Here is a 17,128-nt window from a genome sequence, read left to right on the forward strand (position 1 = left end):
CATGTATCCCCATTTTACAGGTGGGGAAAACCGAGGCAGGGAGAATTAAGTGATTTGCTCAAGGTCATGTAGGAAGCTGCAGCAGAGCTGTGAATAGGACTTGGGTGTCCTGGCTTCTCCTCTTGTGCCTGCACCATAAAATGATTTTTCCTCTCTAGTAAACGGTCCAACTTACTAGTATTCAGTTTTACGTTTTCTGTTTCTCCTGTAATAAGTTCTGACCATCACCTCACTTTATAACCTACTTGTAAGAACAGTGACTAAAACGATGCCTTAATCCTGCATCTGGGTGGAAGGACCTGGGTTTGTGCCTTTCACTGTCTAGTGTTGGTCAAAATGTTTTCCTACTGGGACTGCAGGAAAGCCGGCTGTGTTCTATTCGCCTCCTGCATGATCAACATAAGTGCTGCCTAAATGCGTGTTACAGAATCTTTACTGCTAGTCCCAGTGTGCAAAGCAGAAGCAAAAGTTTGATCTTCAATTAGCAGGTCAAGCTTGTGGCTCCAATGGTTGTGACTTAAAGTTTGGGTAGAGCCCTATGTGGATGCAAAATTCGTATCCGCATCCATCCGCCATCTGAAACCTGGTCTGCGAATATAAAGCAGATAGCCGCAGAGGTGCGGGGCTCTAAGTATGGGACATATCAACCTTTCTACAGTACGGACAGGGTGTTTTCTTTCTAAACTGCAGATGGAGCTAGGGTTTTCAGAAAGTATCAGTGTAATCAGGAAAGGTGTGTAGATCCACCTCCTGTATATATGAGTCTGTCTGGCCACATGGATGCACAATTGTACCCGATCCACCCAACAGCATGATATGAAATTCACCTGCACTCTTTGATAGTTACTCATTTGGAAAGTACAGCAACAAGGCTGGAACTGGAATTCTCTTCAGATACTGCTGAATAATTCATGTTGCTGCTGTATGTCGTTATCAGGGCCATTTGGAAAATCAACTCTAAAGAAATTAGTCTCTGGGTTTGAAGGATGCTTGGCTACCAAGCACAAGAAATTGTCCATAATGGATGGAAGGCCTGAGCATTGGGAACGTATGACCCCAGGAACAGGACCAAAGTGGCACCTAACTGCCCTTTGTGCCTTTTGCAAATCAATCCATTTTGTGGATGGCACCATTCTCCAGCAGCTGTTTGGGGAGTGGGAGAAGAGGGAACCTCCTTGCACGCTGCGCTGAGGGAACCTGGCATTTGGAGGATCACCTCTTCGGTCAGCTGATGGAGTTCATGAATAGAGCGGGGTCAGTTTGGGGAAATGGGGAGGGATAATCTCCAAGTTCAGCAGAGTGAATTCTGCGTTGGGAGGGAGGAGAGTCCACTAGTCCCTTGTCCTGTGTGCCACTCACGGGAGCAAGACAAAGATGCTACCCTCTTGGACAAGCTCAGGATTAATGCGGAGATTATAAGTCTTCAATGTTTACATGAGCCAAATAATCAGTTTGAAGCCAGCCCCCAGCACGAAGTGGATACAGCAGTGTTTCTCAACCTATTTACCATTGTGGGCCGCAGGTTGAGAACTATTGGCCCGCCCAGCCCTCCGCCGCCAGGATGCCCCTTCTCCTCGGGGGCAGACCCGCACCACATGCTGCACCGCCCCCCTGACTCCCTATGCCTGGTAATCCCCCTACAAACCCCAATGCCCAGAGACCCCTCCACAGAGCAGGGCTGGCAGCCAAGACCCCGGGTGCGGGGCCAGAAGGGGAGCCCTATGTAAAACCTGGGGGTGCTGGAGCACGTCCCCACTGCCCTAGTGCCTACACCTATGCTGCCCAGCACCCTCACCAAATCCCCCACTTCCTACTGTCTATCCCCCCCAAACCTCCCCAGAGCCTCTCTCTCCTGTACCCCGCCGGGCCCCGCTGCTGGCAGGAGCACTCCAGCAGGGCTGTCTGGCACCCTCTCCTCCTCTGCCAGCCCTGCCCCCTGCCAGATGGGAGCAGCAAATTATGAATGTTTTTAGCACACAGCTGCGGTCCAGCTGTGTGCTAATTGGGCTGTGGGTTGAGAACCAGTCCACTGGTATTCAGTATGGCCATTGCTCTCACCAGTAGATTTCAATTACACGTCCTTTTCTCCCACTAGTTTGTAGTTTGAGCATGCATTTAGTAAAGCAGGTGCTACCCTAGGCCGAGCCAGGTTCAGACTGACTGCAAATTAATACATCTCATTTTCTTCAGGGCCAACTTACCAGTACTAGAGCACTTCTAACTCTATCTGATTGTACTAATTTAAGGGCCCTTTCATTTGACGTGTTGGGTGTCCTCAGCATGCACTGAAGTTGATCAATTGAGCTTGTTTCATTCTGTTTGTTACCGCTACGTGCTTTATTGAAAGTTTAAGGAGAGCTGATTTTCCCCCTCATGCAATGGATTGCCAACTTTCTAATTGCACAAAACCAAACACCCTTGCTCTGCCTTTCTCCAAGGCCCTGCCCCACTCATTCCATCTCCCCTCCCTCTGTCACTCGCTCTCCCCCACCCTCACTCACTTGCTCATTTTCACCAGGCTGGGGAGGGTCCCTTTTCGACCAGGTGTTCCGATTGAAAACCGGATACCTGGCAACCCTTACACTAGTCACTGCATATGTGCTGTGGGTCAAGGAAAAAAGCCAGGGGTCCATTAGAAAATAAAGAATTTCTAATATCAGAGCCCACCAAATCTGTTCATTTAATTCACAATATTCCACTAGCAGCTTCTTAAGAAATAAATCCCCCCACCTTAAGGTGGGAAGGCTTTTAATTGAAACCCTTAGCTAAAATCTAGCAGCTGTAGGTCTTAGTCTAGGCTGAGGCCTTAACTCACATTAAGCTTCTGAAACTGGGATGGGCTCCCAGAACTGGAGCAAGGTCCTGAGTTGTGCTAAATATCCAGGCTGGAGTGAGTTCCTGACTATGCTGAAGGGCTGGAATAGACGTCTGACTAACCTGCGCTCTCACACCGGAGTGAGGTATTCAGGGCTGGAGTTCATCATAATAGAATATCAGGGTTGGAAGGGACCTCAGGAGGTCATCTAGTCAGGGCTGGCTCTAGGATTTTTGCCGCCCAAGGCAAAAACAATTTTGGCCGCCCCCCCCCGCCCTGCCTCAACTCCGCCCCTTCCCCAAATCCCCAGCCCTGCCTCCTCCCCCCAGGCTCTCAAGCCTGGGAGGGAGGGGAGCAGCGGCGCGCAAAACAGCTGTTTCGCGCGCCGTGGCCGCTCGGGATCTCCCCCTCCCTCCCAGGTTTAAAAGCCTGGGAGGGAGGGGGAGACTCCGAGTGGCCGCGGCGCCAGCGCCGCTTCTCCCCCTTCCTCGCAGGCTCTCAAGTCTGAGAGGGAGGGGGAGCAGCAGCGCGCGAAACGGCTGCTCGGGATCTCCCCCGCCCTCCCAGGTTTGAGAGCCTGGGAGGGGGGGGGAGACTCCGAGCGGCCGCGGCGTGGGCGCCGCTCCTCCCCCTCCCTCGCAGGCTCTCAAGTCTGAGAGGGAGGGGGAGCAGCGGCGCGCTAAACGGCCGCTCGGGATCTCCCCCGCCCTCCCGGGTTTGAGAGCCTGGGAGGGAGGGAGGGAGGGGGAGACTCCGAGCGGCCGCGGCTCCTCCCCCTCCCAGGCTTGAGAGTCTGGGAGGGAGGGGGAGCAGCGGCGCGCGAAACAGCTGTTTCGCGTGCCGTGGCCGCTCGGGATCTCCCCCTCCCTCCCAGGCAGCAGCAGCGGAGGTGAGCTAGGGCGGCCACGGCACATTTTTAGGGGCGGCATTCTGGCGCCGGCCATGCCGCCCCTAAAAATGTGCTGCCCCAAGCACCAGCTTGTTTGGCTAGTGCCTAGAGCCGGCCCTGCATCTAGTCCAACCCCCTGCTCAAAGCAGGACCAATCCCTAGACAGATTTTTGCCCCAGATCTGTAAATGGCTCCCTCAAAGGATTGAACTCACAACCCTGGGTTTAGCAGGCCAATGTTCAAACCACTGAGCTATCCCCCCATTGGTTTTAGCTAATCAGCCCCCTCCACATGACCCAAAAATGGAATGTCACAGCCAGCTGCAAACACAGGGATCTCTTTCAGTTCCAAAGAAAACTCCACCATTACGTTACCCCATGATAACAATTCCAAAGACTTCATTAGTTGAAGATCAGAGCGTCTCGAAAGAGGAAACCATCCCCGCAGTTGGGTTCTATTTCACTGTATCTCCCTGAGCTTCAATAAGGAATTTTATTACAGATCATAGTTGTTACCAATTTGACCCTTTCACAGACTATCTATCCCCTTGGGCCTTTGCCCTCTCTCCAATGGCTTGCGATGTCAGTTTTATTTCACAAGCTTTAATAATTCTTTTAAAGACACCTACAAAATACACTCAGGCGATAGCTCCCATCACTGCTAGAGCATGGGCATTAAGGATTTTTTTTACACTATTGTACAATAATCTGCCCAATGCATTACAGATGATAGTCTCTTTCTAAGCATCTGACATCAAACAGTGACTGAAGTCTGATCCAGGGTTGGAAATCTTGGTCTTATGTCTTCTCTTTCTAGCCACTTTGAGGGCTGTAAAGTAGAGTTTTGTCGCAGCTTGACTTTTAATTCTTAAGAAGGTCAGAGTCCTAATTGTGACATCACCTCTGAGGAGATGTGGCCTCCCTGTGGTTCGTGACACTGCACTTCACAATTCAAGGTTGTGAGTGAGCCTGTTGGATATATTAATAGAACATGTGTCTCTTTCTATCACCATCCCCAAGTGCAGCATTATGTTTTAATTTGAATTTTTCAAAGCACTTCAGACACTCTTGAACGTGGACTGTCATAAAAGGCTGGAAATTGATCCTCGCATTTTATTAACTATTATTTGCCATTTGGAATTCACAGGGCAGCCAGCCACCGCTGTTTGAAGTTGGCAAATGGCAATAAAACTCATTACAATCCCATTTCTGGGGTGTTAGCATATTAGCAATGACAGGGGGGAGCATTTTTTTAAAAAGAACAACCAAAATCAAGTATTCTCTGTGGATGAGTGCTGACTCCTTTGAGAACCAGAGCCTGCTCTCTCCCGAAGCGGGGGGGTGGGGGGGTGTCTCTTACGCTGCATCAGTGGGTGTGCACCTGTAGAACAGTGCCTGTTAAATCCCGTCTCTGCCTCTGTACTTGTCCTCCTCCCTAACACACTTGGTCCCTTTGACTTCAGTGGGACTGCTCCCACAGTAAGCCTGTAATCAATGTGAGAAGTGCAGGATCTGGGTCTTATTTATAGGTGGCGCAGGTAGAGACACCTATCATTCGTGTTTCCTGGCATTTCCCATTTTTGCTGCAGGGAGGCAGGCACCATCTGCATAGATGCGCCTGGAGAACAGCTGCCCTTTCTCCCCCACATCCAGGATATGCAGAGGAGTGGTGCTGCCAATGGGCTAAGTCCCTCTGGGACAGTTCCCAGCTCTGTTAACTCCCCATCTGATTGCAGCCTGGAATTACAGGAGACCGTTCTCCCCAGAACAGTCAGTCTCCTTCCCCCTTGACCTCAAGCAGAGCCCCTTATGGGTGAGGGGCTGGGTTTGCTGCAGCCTTCCTTATTTCTCTGACCTTTGGCCTTTGCTGAGTTTGACCCTGCCTGTACCTGGTGCCTGTCACGCAGACTCTTCCTTCCTTATGCTGGCATGAAGTTTGGGGAAGGAGAGAGCGCAGCTGCACCAGAATGATACTAATGCACGAGGCCTATGCGCCCCAGTTGTCAGCGAGTGACTTGCCCACGGAAGCCCACAGAACACCCTGGCATGCTTGGCCGCTGTCACCGAGTGCAGAGGACCCAGGGGCAGCCAGGAATGAGGGTCTAAGGGGCTCAGCCCCACTTTTGGCTTCTTGAGAAACACACTTTCTGCTCAATGCCTTTTCCCAGTGCATTCTGGGTCACGGTGGATGGGGGGCCTGGGAGGGAGGAGCTGCCCTATGGAGCTCGTGCTGGGTAGGGCAGGTGATTTCCAGCCCCTGAGAGAGCTCCTCCCGCCGCTGAAAACATGGAGCGGGGCTGAGGTCAGAGCAGGCTCCCAGGCTGCTTTCTTCTACCCCTCTGGGGCAAAGGATTTGCAGCGAGGCGTCTGAGCAGCCTCAAGGCAGAGCGCCATCCCGCCCCTTGCTGGAGCTGAATGGGAGAGCACCAGGTGGAGGAGTCTGCCAGTACCACCCTTTGAACTGGAAGAACGCAGGCAGCAAGTGAACCAGGTAGGAAGTGGGGCCTCTGGGGGACGCTTTTGGCCCATTGAGGAGGGCTCTTCTGCCCAGCAGGGGGTTTATAGTCCACAGAGGGTCCTCCTGGCTCAGTGGGGGACCTTGGTGTTCAGGGATTGAGGAAGGGGATTGAACAGTCTTTTCTCAGGGGGTGTTTTCCCTTTGTGGTCTAGTGGGTTGAGAAAGCAGCTTCAGGAGGCAGGCAGGGAGCTGCAATGGGGTTAGCTCAGACTGGATCTCCTTTGCTGTTTGGGGGAATTGCTGCTTTTTGGGGGTGGACCAGAAGTGGGTTTATGTGTGTGGGTGGGGGCGGAATTGCAGCTGGGTTTACCTGGTAGGTAAGGAATGGTTTCATGCTGTGGGTTGTAAATGGTTTTATTGTGGGGGATCAGCTGGGATTTCACTTGGTGTGTGTTGGAGGCACAGCTGTTTTGCTGGTCAGCAATTTAGGCCTTTGCTCAGAAATGATTTCATGTGTGGGTGGGGGGTGTTAAGTGCTTTTTGTTTGGGGGGAGTTTGTGGCAAGGTGTCCGAAGTGATTTTGTGGGGAAGGTTATGTGGGACAGGTTTGGGGAGTGGTATTTGTGAGGGTGACAGAAATGACTATCGGGGGGGGGGGGAAATGGTTTTTAATTTGGTGGAGTCACAACTGTTTCATTGGAGGGGGTGGGGTCCACCATTGGTTGATTGATTGTTTGTTTAGTTGGTCAGAAATTATATTGTTTGAGTTGAACTGATTTTGTGCCTGAGTGTGTGGTCACTCTTCAGCCTATCGGACAGGGAGAGAGCCTCTGGGCGCTAATATAAAATGCTGGGTAAAAATAAAATGAATTAAGCGAGTCTGTGTTGCTTTTTAACTGCACGTTGTGTGAGCGACTACGTTTGAGCACCGACCAGCCTCAGAGGTTTCTGTCACGATGGGATGCAACCCCCATCCCCATCCCTGGCTTTGGACTCCAGCCACCGCTGGGAGTAATGTAGAAAGATAAGAGGATGATCTGTGACACTAGAACATTGTGCTTGGGGCTGGGTTCTCAACCTGTGAATAGTGGGAGATGCAGAGGACCAGTGGTGGGACTGCCTGTTTCTTCTCTGGTGATAGATATGTTTTGGTATCTGAGTCTGGCAGCACCATAGGGATGACCCAGGAAGGATCTAGCATCGAGACATGAAGATGACTCAGATTGATTTTATATCATAAATGTCTCTTTGATTTATGTAAACAGCTAAAATACCAACCAGTCTCCAGGGCAGTGACTGGGATTCTGGACAACTAACCTGATCCTCAGTAAAGTGCTTTTCTGAATCTGTCACTAGCCTTGCTTTGAGCAAGTCACTCCCTGTAACATTAGTTCACCCATAGGTGCTGGAACTAGGGGTGCTGCCATACCCCCTGGCTTGAAGTGGTTTCTATTATATCCAGGGTTTAGTTTGGTTCAATGGCTCTCAGCACCCCCACCGTACAAATTGTTCCAATGCCCCTGAGTTCACCTGCTCAATTTCTTATTTCTATCCTGACCACCAGCCAGGCACACCACATGGCAGCACCTCCAGCATCTGGTAACCAGGCCAGATCAACACGGCTCTCGGTTGTGTCATCATGGGGTGTGCTGCTAGAAACTCATTCCGGAATTTGGCTTTAGCAGTGGATTGACAGCAGGTTTCAGCAGCGGCTAACCAAACCATCCAACGCTGCGGAGCAAGTACCCCAAACATTCTTCGCTACGCCCAGAGTCCAGTGGCCTGGCCGAATGTGCGCCTTCTATTTTAAACATGTGGCTGGGGCATGTGGAAGCGAAGGACCTTTCTTAGAGAAAAGCACTGATGCGATGATTGGGCATGTGTATGTTAAACGTGGGGACAGGCAGGCTGTTCATTGCTCCATTACTGATGGGATTTTTACACTTCGGACAGAACCCATTGGAAACTCTCTTCAGTGCTGCGGTAAGTGAAAATACAAAGTTACTGGAGATAGGGGGGCAAACTTATCCCTGGTGTAACACCACTGAAGCTGATAGCGTTTCTTCAACCCCGTTAACTAGAATGAGATGTAAACCTGATGGCCTGAGTGACTGGGGATCATTAGAGGAGTGAAGTTCTGGAACAGCCTTCCAAGGGGAGCAGTGGGGGCAAAAGACATATCTGGCTTTAAGACTAAGCTTGATAAGTTTATGGAGGGGATGGTATGATGGGATAGCCTGATTTGGGCAATTAATTGATCTTTGATTATTAGCAGGTGAATATGCCCAATGGCCTGTGATGGGACACTAGAGAGGGTGGGATCTGAGTTACTACAGAGAATTCTTTCCTGGGTGCTGGCTGGTGAGTCTTGCCACATGCTCCGGGTTTAACTGATCGCCATATTTGGGGTCGGGAAGGAATTTTCCTCCAGGGCAGATTGGCAGAGGCCCTGGAGGTTTTTCGCCTTCCTCTGCAGCGTGGGGCACGGGTCACTTGCTGGAGGATTCTCTGCACCTTGAGGTCTTTACACCACGATTTGAGGACTTCAATAACTCAGGCATAGGTTAGGGATTTGGGTGGGTGAGATTCTGTGGCCTGCATTGTGCAGGAGGTCAGACTAGATGATCGGAATGGTCCCTTCTGACCTTAAAGTCTATGAGTCTATGAGAGATCCCATAATGCTCTTTGGATTGTCCTAGCCAGCTCAATTTCTGGAATTATGTTCTGGCTGCAGATTCCTCAGCCACGGTATTCTCTTTTATCTCGTGCCCCACATCTTTGGGTAGCGCTGCTGTGCACTGTTACAGGTGGCTGCGTTTCAGTGACAGATGAAGCGATCCCTATGCATCGTTCATGGATCAGTTTTTACTGTGCTTTGGGATCCTCCCGGCTGAAAGGGTCGGTATGAATAAAAGATTCGCATTGTTCATTCTCCCTGTGGCTTGTCTGAGCCTTCCCATCAGGGTCTGAGGAACCGTGGAACAAAGCATTCAAAGCCAGCTGAATTAAAGTGCAGGGACGTTGTTATTTTTTAGCACAAATTAAGAGGTTTCTGGGCTAAATGGAAGGCATAATAATTTCCGTCAAACCGCTGTCCCGACCAAGAAGTGAATGGCTGTGTCCATGTGAGCTCACAGACGCCCTCGGAATCTGTCGCACAAGGTAACGTTTCTGTTGCCCTCGGGTGTTTCTAATGGAGCCGATTAGAACTAGTCAGAGAAAAGGGTATTTTTCAGGGAGGGGGGTTGTGGGAAATTTGGACTTTTTTTTCCTTTGGTCAAAAAACTCAAAACCTGTTAAGTTTTGGTTTTCAACCAAAATCTTTTTGCATTTTTCATGATATGTCAAAATTTTCTGTGGAAAGCAGAGACTGCTGTGAAAGCATGAATGTTCTGTCAGCACCTGTCAAAACAGCCTGGAAGGAAAACTCTTGGCCAGACTTGGATCACATGCTGACACTGCTGCCTTTGGTTTGTTTCCTTGCTTGTGCGTGGCCTCTGCGTTCTGCAGTGAGGTGCCCAGCAGTGAGGCTATAGTTCAAGTGCTGATGCACAATCAGACAAGGGAATTATTACACTGTGGGGTTTTTGGTGGCATGTAGGAAGATAGTGGCTTGGGGGTGGCAGGGACTTATTTATTTTTGGCAATGGTATGGTGGCTATTTAGTGTCCCAAAGACATTCCCCGCCAGTTCATCATAAAGTTATGGTGGCATAGAGCAATTCTGGGGTCTGTGTGACTTAAATCTCTTAAATCTTTCTTGTTGCCTTTCTAGTGCTGTTGCAACAAAGATTCTATAACCACAATTCAGGAAACATCATTTTTATTTGGGGGCAGGGAGAGCAAAATGGGCAATTTCATACCTGTTGTAAGCCTAGTTATCCCTTTGCTTTTTCCGAGCAACGGGTGAAGTGCAGGTGAATCAGATCTGACTGAATCTATAGCAAAGCTTTTTCACTTGGGTATTTGTGTTGTTTTTTGAACCCACGTGAAAATAACCTCATGAAACCAATGACTGCATCTGGGGAAAAAACTTGGATTTTTTTTCTCTTTCATGCCTATCAAGGAAGACAAGATGATGTTTTTAATCCAGGTAGGGGTATGTGTGTGTGTGTGTGCGCGCGCGCGCACACACACACACACACACACACACAGAGAGGTGCTTTTGTTGCATTGAAAGTCAATGGGACTTACACTTATAAGTAATTTAGGCTCATTTGAAAATCCCACCCATAATACATTACAGACATACTCACACTTGTAAACTTGCATTTAAAACAGTGATACTCAAGACTTCAGTGGTTCAGGAGTCAAATGAGCGATCAACATTACCCAAAAGAGCCAAGGTCGTGTGAATTCATTATTTCATTTACTATATAGTCATACTTAAGCAGTGTGATGGGAAATATTTAGTTTATTATTCTCACAGCAAAATAACTGACCAAGTAGTATTATTTTATAAACTACAATTGGTTAATAACATAGTAAAAGCCTCCTGATTGGTTTATAATTCAGTCACACAGTGTTTTAATAGCATGTGCTGGAAAGAGCCGCAGGAAACCCATTAAAGAACCACTTGCGGCTCACGAGCCTCAGTCTGAGTATCACTGATTTAAAACATATTTTTGTGTCTTCCTGGATGGCCATGCACAAAAGCAGATTTATGCTGTCGGAGAATAACTCTCTGCTTCCACAATGCTTTACATGCTGGAGTAACCAGATCAGAACATCTCCAGGGATCAAAGGAAAATCTCATGCAAAATGTGTTCTGTGGTGGCACACCCCATTGTACACTGGAACATGTTGCATATGCAAGTACGACAAGTGGATAATTTCCTTACTGCTGGTCAGACTTGTTGAACCATCTTGGCTCTGTCTTCCTTATTCCCTTCTCCTCAGTCCCACAATCTGTTAAATTCAAGCCAAACGAACCATTGCCGTTTGGGGCCACTGGGGACCAAGGCCCAGATTCTTCACTGAAATCAATGGAAGTTAGAATCCTAAATACCTTAAGGATCTGAGCCCAACTCCTTTTCCTCTAGTCCAAAATATCTCTTGAATTAAATACCAAACAAGAGAAAAATTGGCTTCCATAAGCTCCTCTCAGCATGGGAACAGTATTCACACCTGTGTTCTAAATATCTTATCAAGAGCCTCCAGGTCTGGTCTCATTTAAAGGTAACATGCTCTCTTCGAGCCGCTGGCATTTCCAAAGGACTTGTCGTCATTGTGGATTATCTTCTGACTTTTAGATTCAGCCTCACTGTGGTGGTTTCCACTTCCCATTGTGATGGTTTTTCATCAGAGGAGCAGTCAAGTCTCACTGACGATTGTCTTCTTCTGAAGTGGATTCAGTTTTCTGGTGATGGGTTTTCCTTTCTGAAGGGTTCACCCTTGGCTCCAAAGAGAAGGGAAAGGGTTCACTACCTCAGCTCATTCAAGGGAATCACATGACTTAGCAAACACTACAATTTTTGTATATATTCACGTAAGGTGGGGCTTTCAGAGACACCTGTCTCCTTCGGGAGCTTCTGGAAAATCCCACCATTCAGTAAAAATATTGAATTCCCTTTGGCTGAGTTTGCACCCCTTTCTGCTTTCACTCTGGGGTATCCTTGTGGCCAGTGCAAATAGTCAGTGAATACTGGAGAATACTTAGGGAAGTCAGATCCCAAGTCATAGAGGTGAGTGTTCACACAGGAAACTTCAGTGCTAGGACTTGTGCTCATCCAATCATGGAACAGTAACTATTTCATGGGTCCAAATGAAACCAGTTGGATTTGGGGTCTCCAACACTCAGCTAGCTGTTCACAAACATCCTTGAGATGCACAGAATTATCTGGCGAATCATGGAGAAATTAGAGAAAATGCTGAGATGTTTGTGGATAGTTCACTGAATAAATTTGCTAGGAATCACTTGGCCCTAGCTGTTTCCAGCATACCTATCTGACTGAGGCTGGGGAGACTATGCCAGGGCAATTAAGCGAGGAGAGGCCGTTTTCAAACCTCATTGCATTCTAAAAAGGATAGTATGTTGCAGAACAAGGTGGGCTGCACTGTTCTTGTTGCAGACAGCTTATATATTGAGCTGTGTCCTCTGCCGACCTCTCGCTGTTTTGGCTGCATTCTTTGCACTTCACTTAAAAGTGGAGCAGGGGATCAGTGTGACTATGGTAAAACCTCCTCCCTTCTGGCTCAGTACATGGGTGCTAGTCTCCATCAGCCCTGTAAGCCAGTTGCAACACAGTCAGTATGATTCTCTTGTACTCTTTCCTAAAGTTATTGTTCATCGCCCCATAAACCACAGCGTTCAGACAGCTGTTGAAGTAGGCCAAGAAGTAGCTGGCCGTGAAGAGCCACTCAGGTATCAAGGAACCCAGTGTGGGCTGGACCGCCACCGCGAAGCCGATGAAGTTTAACGGCGCCCAGCACACAGCGAAGAGCACAAAGACCATGAACATGGTCAGGAAGTTCCAGAAATCATGGGACTTGATTTTGGGCTGCGTGTCCGGCTTGACCCTGCGGCGCACCTGGATGACCAGCACCCAAATCCGCAGGTAGCAGTAGCTGACTATGGTGATGGGGAGGAAGAAATGGATGACCACCACGGCGATGGTGTAGAGGGCGCTGACAGACTGGGCAAAGGTGCAGGAATACACCCGCGGGTCGTACTGCAGGGACTCCACAAAGAGGTTCGGCATGATGGCCAGCAAGGTGAGTGCCCAAACCAGCCCCACGTAGCACACGGTGTTGGTGCCCGAGAAAAGCTTGTCGTACTTCAGGCTGTGGCAGATGTAGCAGTAGCGGTTAATGGCGATGCCAGTGATGTTGAAGATGGAGCCGATAACGCTGATGCCCATCAGGAAGCCGCTGACCTGGCAATGGAGGTACCCCATCACCCAGCCGTCATGGAAAATAGCCATCAGGACCAGGGGATAAGGGTAAAAAGCCACTAGTAAGTCTGCAATGGCCAAGCTCACCACAAAGGCATTGCCTGGGGAGGGTAACAAAACAAAAACAAAAATAACAGTTAGAACCTATGATCGGAATGCAGCAGCAGCCAGGAAAACGCCTTCTCCTTGCTAAACAGATCAGCTTCCTGTGCCAACTTCAAATGACACCTGCTTGCCGTACTGTCTTTTTACTTCTCTTTGCACGGCAGGGATGGCTCTGAGAGCTGGATTCTGTTCTGGCTCATGCATCATCTACAGAGTAGCTTAACTTATTACCACTTTAACTACCACGCCTGCTTCCTTTCATCGCTACCTTGTACCCCCACCCATTTGTCTGTTTATCCCCTTGTTGCATCTTGTCACAATCTCAGATTTTTAGCTCCCTGGGGCAGACACTGTCTGTTTTGTTCATTTTGTACAGCACCTAGCACAACGGGGCCTTGATTGCCTTTAGGTGCTACCAGAATTCAAATAACATTGACCATCCATCTAATATATTATCCTCATACACCCTTGGGAGGCAGGGCAGTGCTATTAGTACAGAGGGGGAGCTGAGGAACAGACGAGCTAGTGGCTAGATTTGTTTTCTAAAGTGAAACCCACTTTTGAAAATTGGGCTGTGATTGACTGGCCCAAAATCGCACAGAGTGTCTGTGGTGGAGCCAGGCATCGAACCTGGGTCTCCCGCGGGGTCAGGCCCTAACCACTGGGCCAAATTTGAGTTGCATATCTATCACTTGGGCAAGGAAAGCCCAATGGGTGCTTTGCAGTTCTTTGGTCCACAATCGTGTGCTTGCTCTCTGCTGGGCTGATTTGGGAATTAAAGCCCCAAAGGGGATAATGCTGCCCAGAGCTATCTGCGCCTCCTCTTCCACAAGAGGACTAGTCCCGAGCCAGCGGCAGTGTCTTTTCACGCAGGGATCTTTTTTCTTCCTCACCGTGACAGGAGAGAGGTGGGGTTTTCCCTCTCTTTGGAGCAGCTCTAGGGAACTGGTGCACTGGGTGGGGTAGGGAATTCGGTGGTAGGTGAAAGGCATAGCTCAGCTGCCTGGAGAATACAATGTCTCGGCTGCAGGACACCAGTCAGATGGAACCGTGTGATAGAAGAGGCAGAGAGCTTGCAATATTCTGTACCCAACCTGACCCCTCTCCTGCTTGCAATAAAAGAAAAGAGCAGGCGAGGGGTTTAAATCACTGCTCTCCCGGGACACAATACAACTGAGACGTGTTCTCCTGGGTGGCACTTGCAGCTGAAGCCAAAGCAGATGGTAACCACTCAGTTTAATGCAATGGGTCCATTCAAGCTGGCTGCACTACGTTGCCCTCGCCACGGCTCTGCTCCAGCAGGGATGTGGAATTGGCCACTCCATGCACAGGGGAGTTGATTATACTCAGGTGCTTGGGATGGGCTCTGGATTTTGACACCGGGGACCCATGTTAAAGTCAGTCCTACTGTGATGACCGATTTGGTTCTGGCTTTGTGCTTTTCAACGGCCTTTGACATTTCTCGGCTCTGTAGGATTGGATTGATCCTGGCGTTAGATTGCATCAGTCGCACCCGGGCTATCCCCAGCCACTGACTTCGAATTTGGTTAGGCAGAGACAGTCTAGGTAGCATAAATGAAGCAGCGGTTAGGTGCCCCCCCGGTAAGGGACATGCAGGTGCACACACGCCTATCGAAGTTATTTGTTTGCTCTCCCAGCCTCTCCTGCCTTTTCCCGGCAGTGAAGTCAGAATGCTGGGATGCAGGGGATCAAACCCCGGACACAGCCTGGAACCCAACCCTGGCCATCACGGACCTACTTCTGCCAGGCGTGAGAGCCCTCCACGCTTGTATACCTGGTCATGCCAGCGACGTCCAGTCATATTGGAGCATACATAACATTGTTACCGCTCCCATTGCAAAGACTGTGATGTCCTAAGGATTCCATTGTTCCTGCACGGCAAGGGAGAGAACCCATTAAAAGATAAGGAGGTGACAACTAGAAATGTAGTGTCTAGCAGTTACCGAACAGGACTAGGTGTCAGGACGCCTGGATTCCATTCCTGGCTTTGTCTTTTAGACCTGAGCTTTCAAAGGTACGCTGACTTTGAGTTACTGAATTCTGGGGAGAAAGACAGCCTGCTTTTGAGAGGCATGGGATTTGCCTGGCTCCCACTGAAGTCACTTGGGATTCTTGGACACTCAGCACCACTGAAAATCAGACCCAATTTGTCTCCAGTTAGACATCCTTGACAAGATAAGCCTCCAGCTTTCTGCCTCAGTTTCCCCCCCCCTTAAAATAATTTCCTAGTGGCGCAGAGAGTCAGATTTAGTGTAAAATGCTTCGGGATCCAATGCTGCAGAAGGACAAAGTATTGTTACCTGAAGTGACTGAAGGCCTTTTCCAGAGATGGAGGCTAATTATTACAGACCAAGACCTTGGCTTGTAACCTGGGTTTATTATAGGCAAGGGAAGACAGAAAACTTTCTACCTATGTGGGGCTTGCAAGCAGAGGGTGAGGTCAGCAAAATTCTCCACTTCGTTGCAGCAGAAACAGCCTAACCCGGAGAGTTACTGGTAACTTTTTTAGTGCATAAAGATGGACAAAAACCCAAACCCCCTGATTATTAAATCCCAGCTGAACAGTAGCTCCTGCTAGAATCAGGCTGTGCAAATGGAAAATAGCTGTTTTCTCCTGTGTGAAGGCTGGAACAATTCTTACCATTCATTTTGTGTCCCATTTACCCATGCACTTACAAGATCACCAGACAGGCTAGGAGGGGGGAGCTTTAGGTCCTCCAAACCCCCTAATTGACCTAAGAAGACTCTAAATCCCACAAGGAACTAGGCCAGAATTCCCCCAGAGAGGGTGTTGATGAGCCCTGAAGCCAGCTGGTGGAATCTGAGTCAAGATTTTCAGAAGTGATGAGTGATTTGGGGTGTTCCAGTTTTTGGGGTGCCCTGGCTGAGACTTCTTAAAAGGGGCTTTCGGAAAGCACTGAGTACCCACCCTCTGAAAAATCGGGCCCTTTTTTAGGATGACCCAAGTTGAGCAGCCAAAATCACTAGTCACTTGGCTGTGGATCTGGTTGAGACTGTAAGCCAACGGGTGCAATGTATCTCAGGCAAGGAAGCGCGGGTCAGTATGGCCAACAGAATTTTCCCCTCTAAGCTTTGGTAGCCTGCTTTACTAGCCTTTCCAACTCCAGGCACTCCGCACCTACTAGAAATTTGCCTTGAATCCCAGCTGTGCTGGGTGGGAGAAGTTTACATACCGAGATGGACGGACAGACAGACACGCACGCATGCGGATGGACACACAGACACAAAGGTGGATTCTGCTAGCACGGGCACGTCACTGCACTAGCGGGGCAGGAGGCTGGCTTACTGCTCCTGGGCCCTGCGGAGGGAGGCAGAGCTGCTCCTGGGAGCCTGGAGAACGACCCCCCCCCCCCCCTGCCAGCAAGGCCATTACCTGCTTTTCTCAGGTTCTTGTTCTTGAAGACTGAGACAATCACCAGGAGGTTGCCCAGGATGTCCACAGCGATGGTGATGATGAGGATGACAGCCAGCGTGAACACCACCCAGGTGGGGTAGAGACCATCCTCCCTTCCCAAGCCAGCAGACAGGTTCTTCAGCCCAGAACCTTCCTCCTCCATCCTCGGTCATCTAACCTGCCTCTCAGGGCGGCGCAGAGTCCTCAGCCAGTCAGGACTAGCATTTCCAGTGGTCCTGAGCCAAGAGGTCAGGGCTCAACCAAGGCAAGGGTCAGTGCCCCTCTCAAAGCACCAGGAGAGGCGCATGGGCCCCTCCCGGAGAAGTTCCTTGGAAGTGTGGCTCGCTCCCGCGTCCGGCGTGGCAGGATCTCGCCTTTGTCCCTGTCCGCAGGCCCTGCGGGGAGGTGGGATTCCCCGGTCGATCACCGCTTCGGGCACCCGGAATTGCGCACACGAGTTTCTGCGAGCGGCGCTGTGGCTGCTCCGCGGGGCGCTCTCTCCAAAGCACCGTGCCTGGGGGGGCGGACGGGGGC

The 17,128-nt window shown here is 49.8% G+C and overlaps 1 protein-coding gene across 1 annotated transcript; it reads right to left on the bottom strand.

The window, feature by feature from the left end:
- Positions 1–12,369: 12,369 nt before the first annotated feature.
- On the bottom strand, positions 12,370–16,757 carry LOC112118653 (melatonin receptor type 1A-like). Its single transcript, XM_024217060.1, has 2 exons — positions 16,574–16,757; positions 12,370–13,154 (listed from the first exon to the last, which is right to left on the bottom strand). The coding sequence occupies exons 1-2, from the start codon at positions 16,755–16,757 to the stop codon at positions 12,370–12,372; spliced, it is 969 nt and encodes a 322-aa protein (XP_024072828.1).
- Positions 16,758–17,128: the final 371 nt, after the last annotated feature.

Source organism: Terrapene carolina, unplaced genomic scaffold (genome assembly GCF_002925995.2).
Source record: "Terrapene carolina triunguis isolate 2854851 unplaced genomic scaffold, T_m_triunguis-2.0 Scaffold629, whole genome shotgun sequence".
Classification (NCBI taxonomy): domain Eukaryota; kingdom Metazoa; phylum Chordata; order Testudines; family Emydidae; genus Terrapene; species Terrapene triunguis.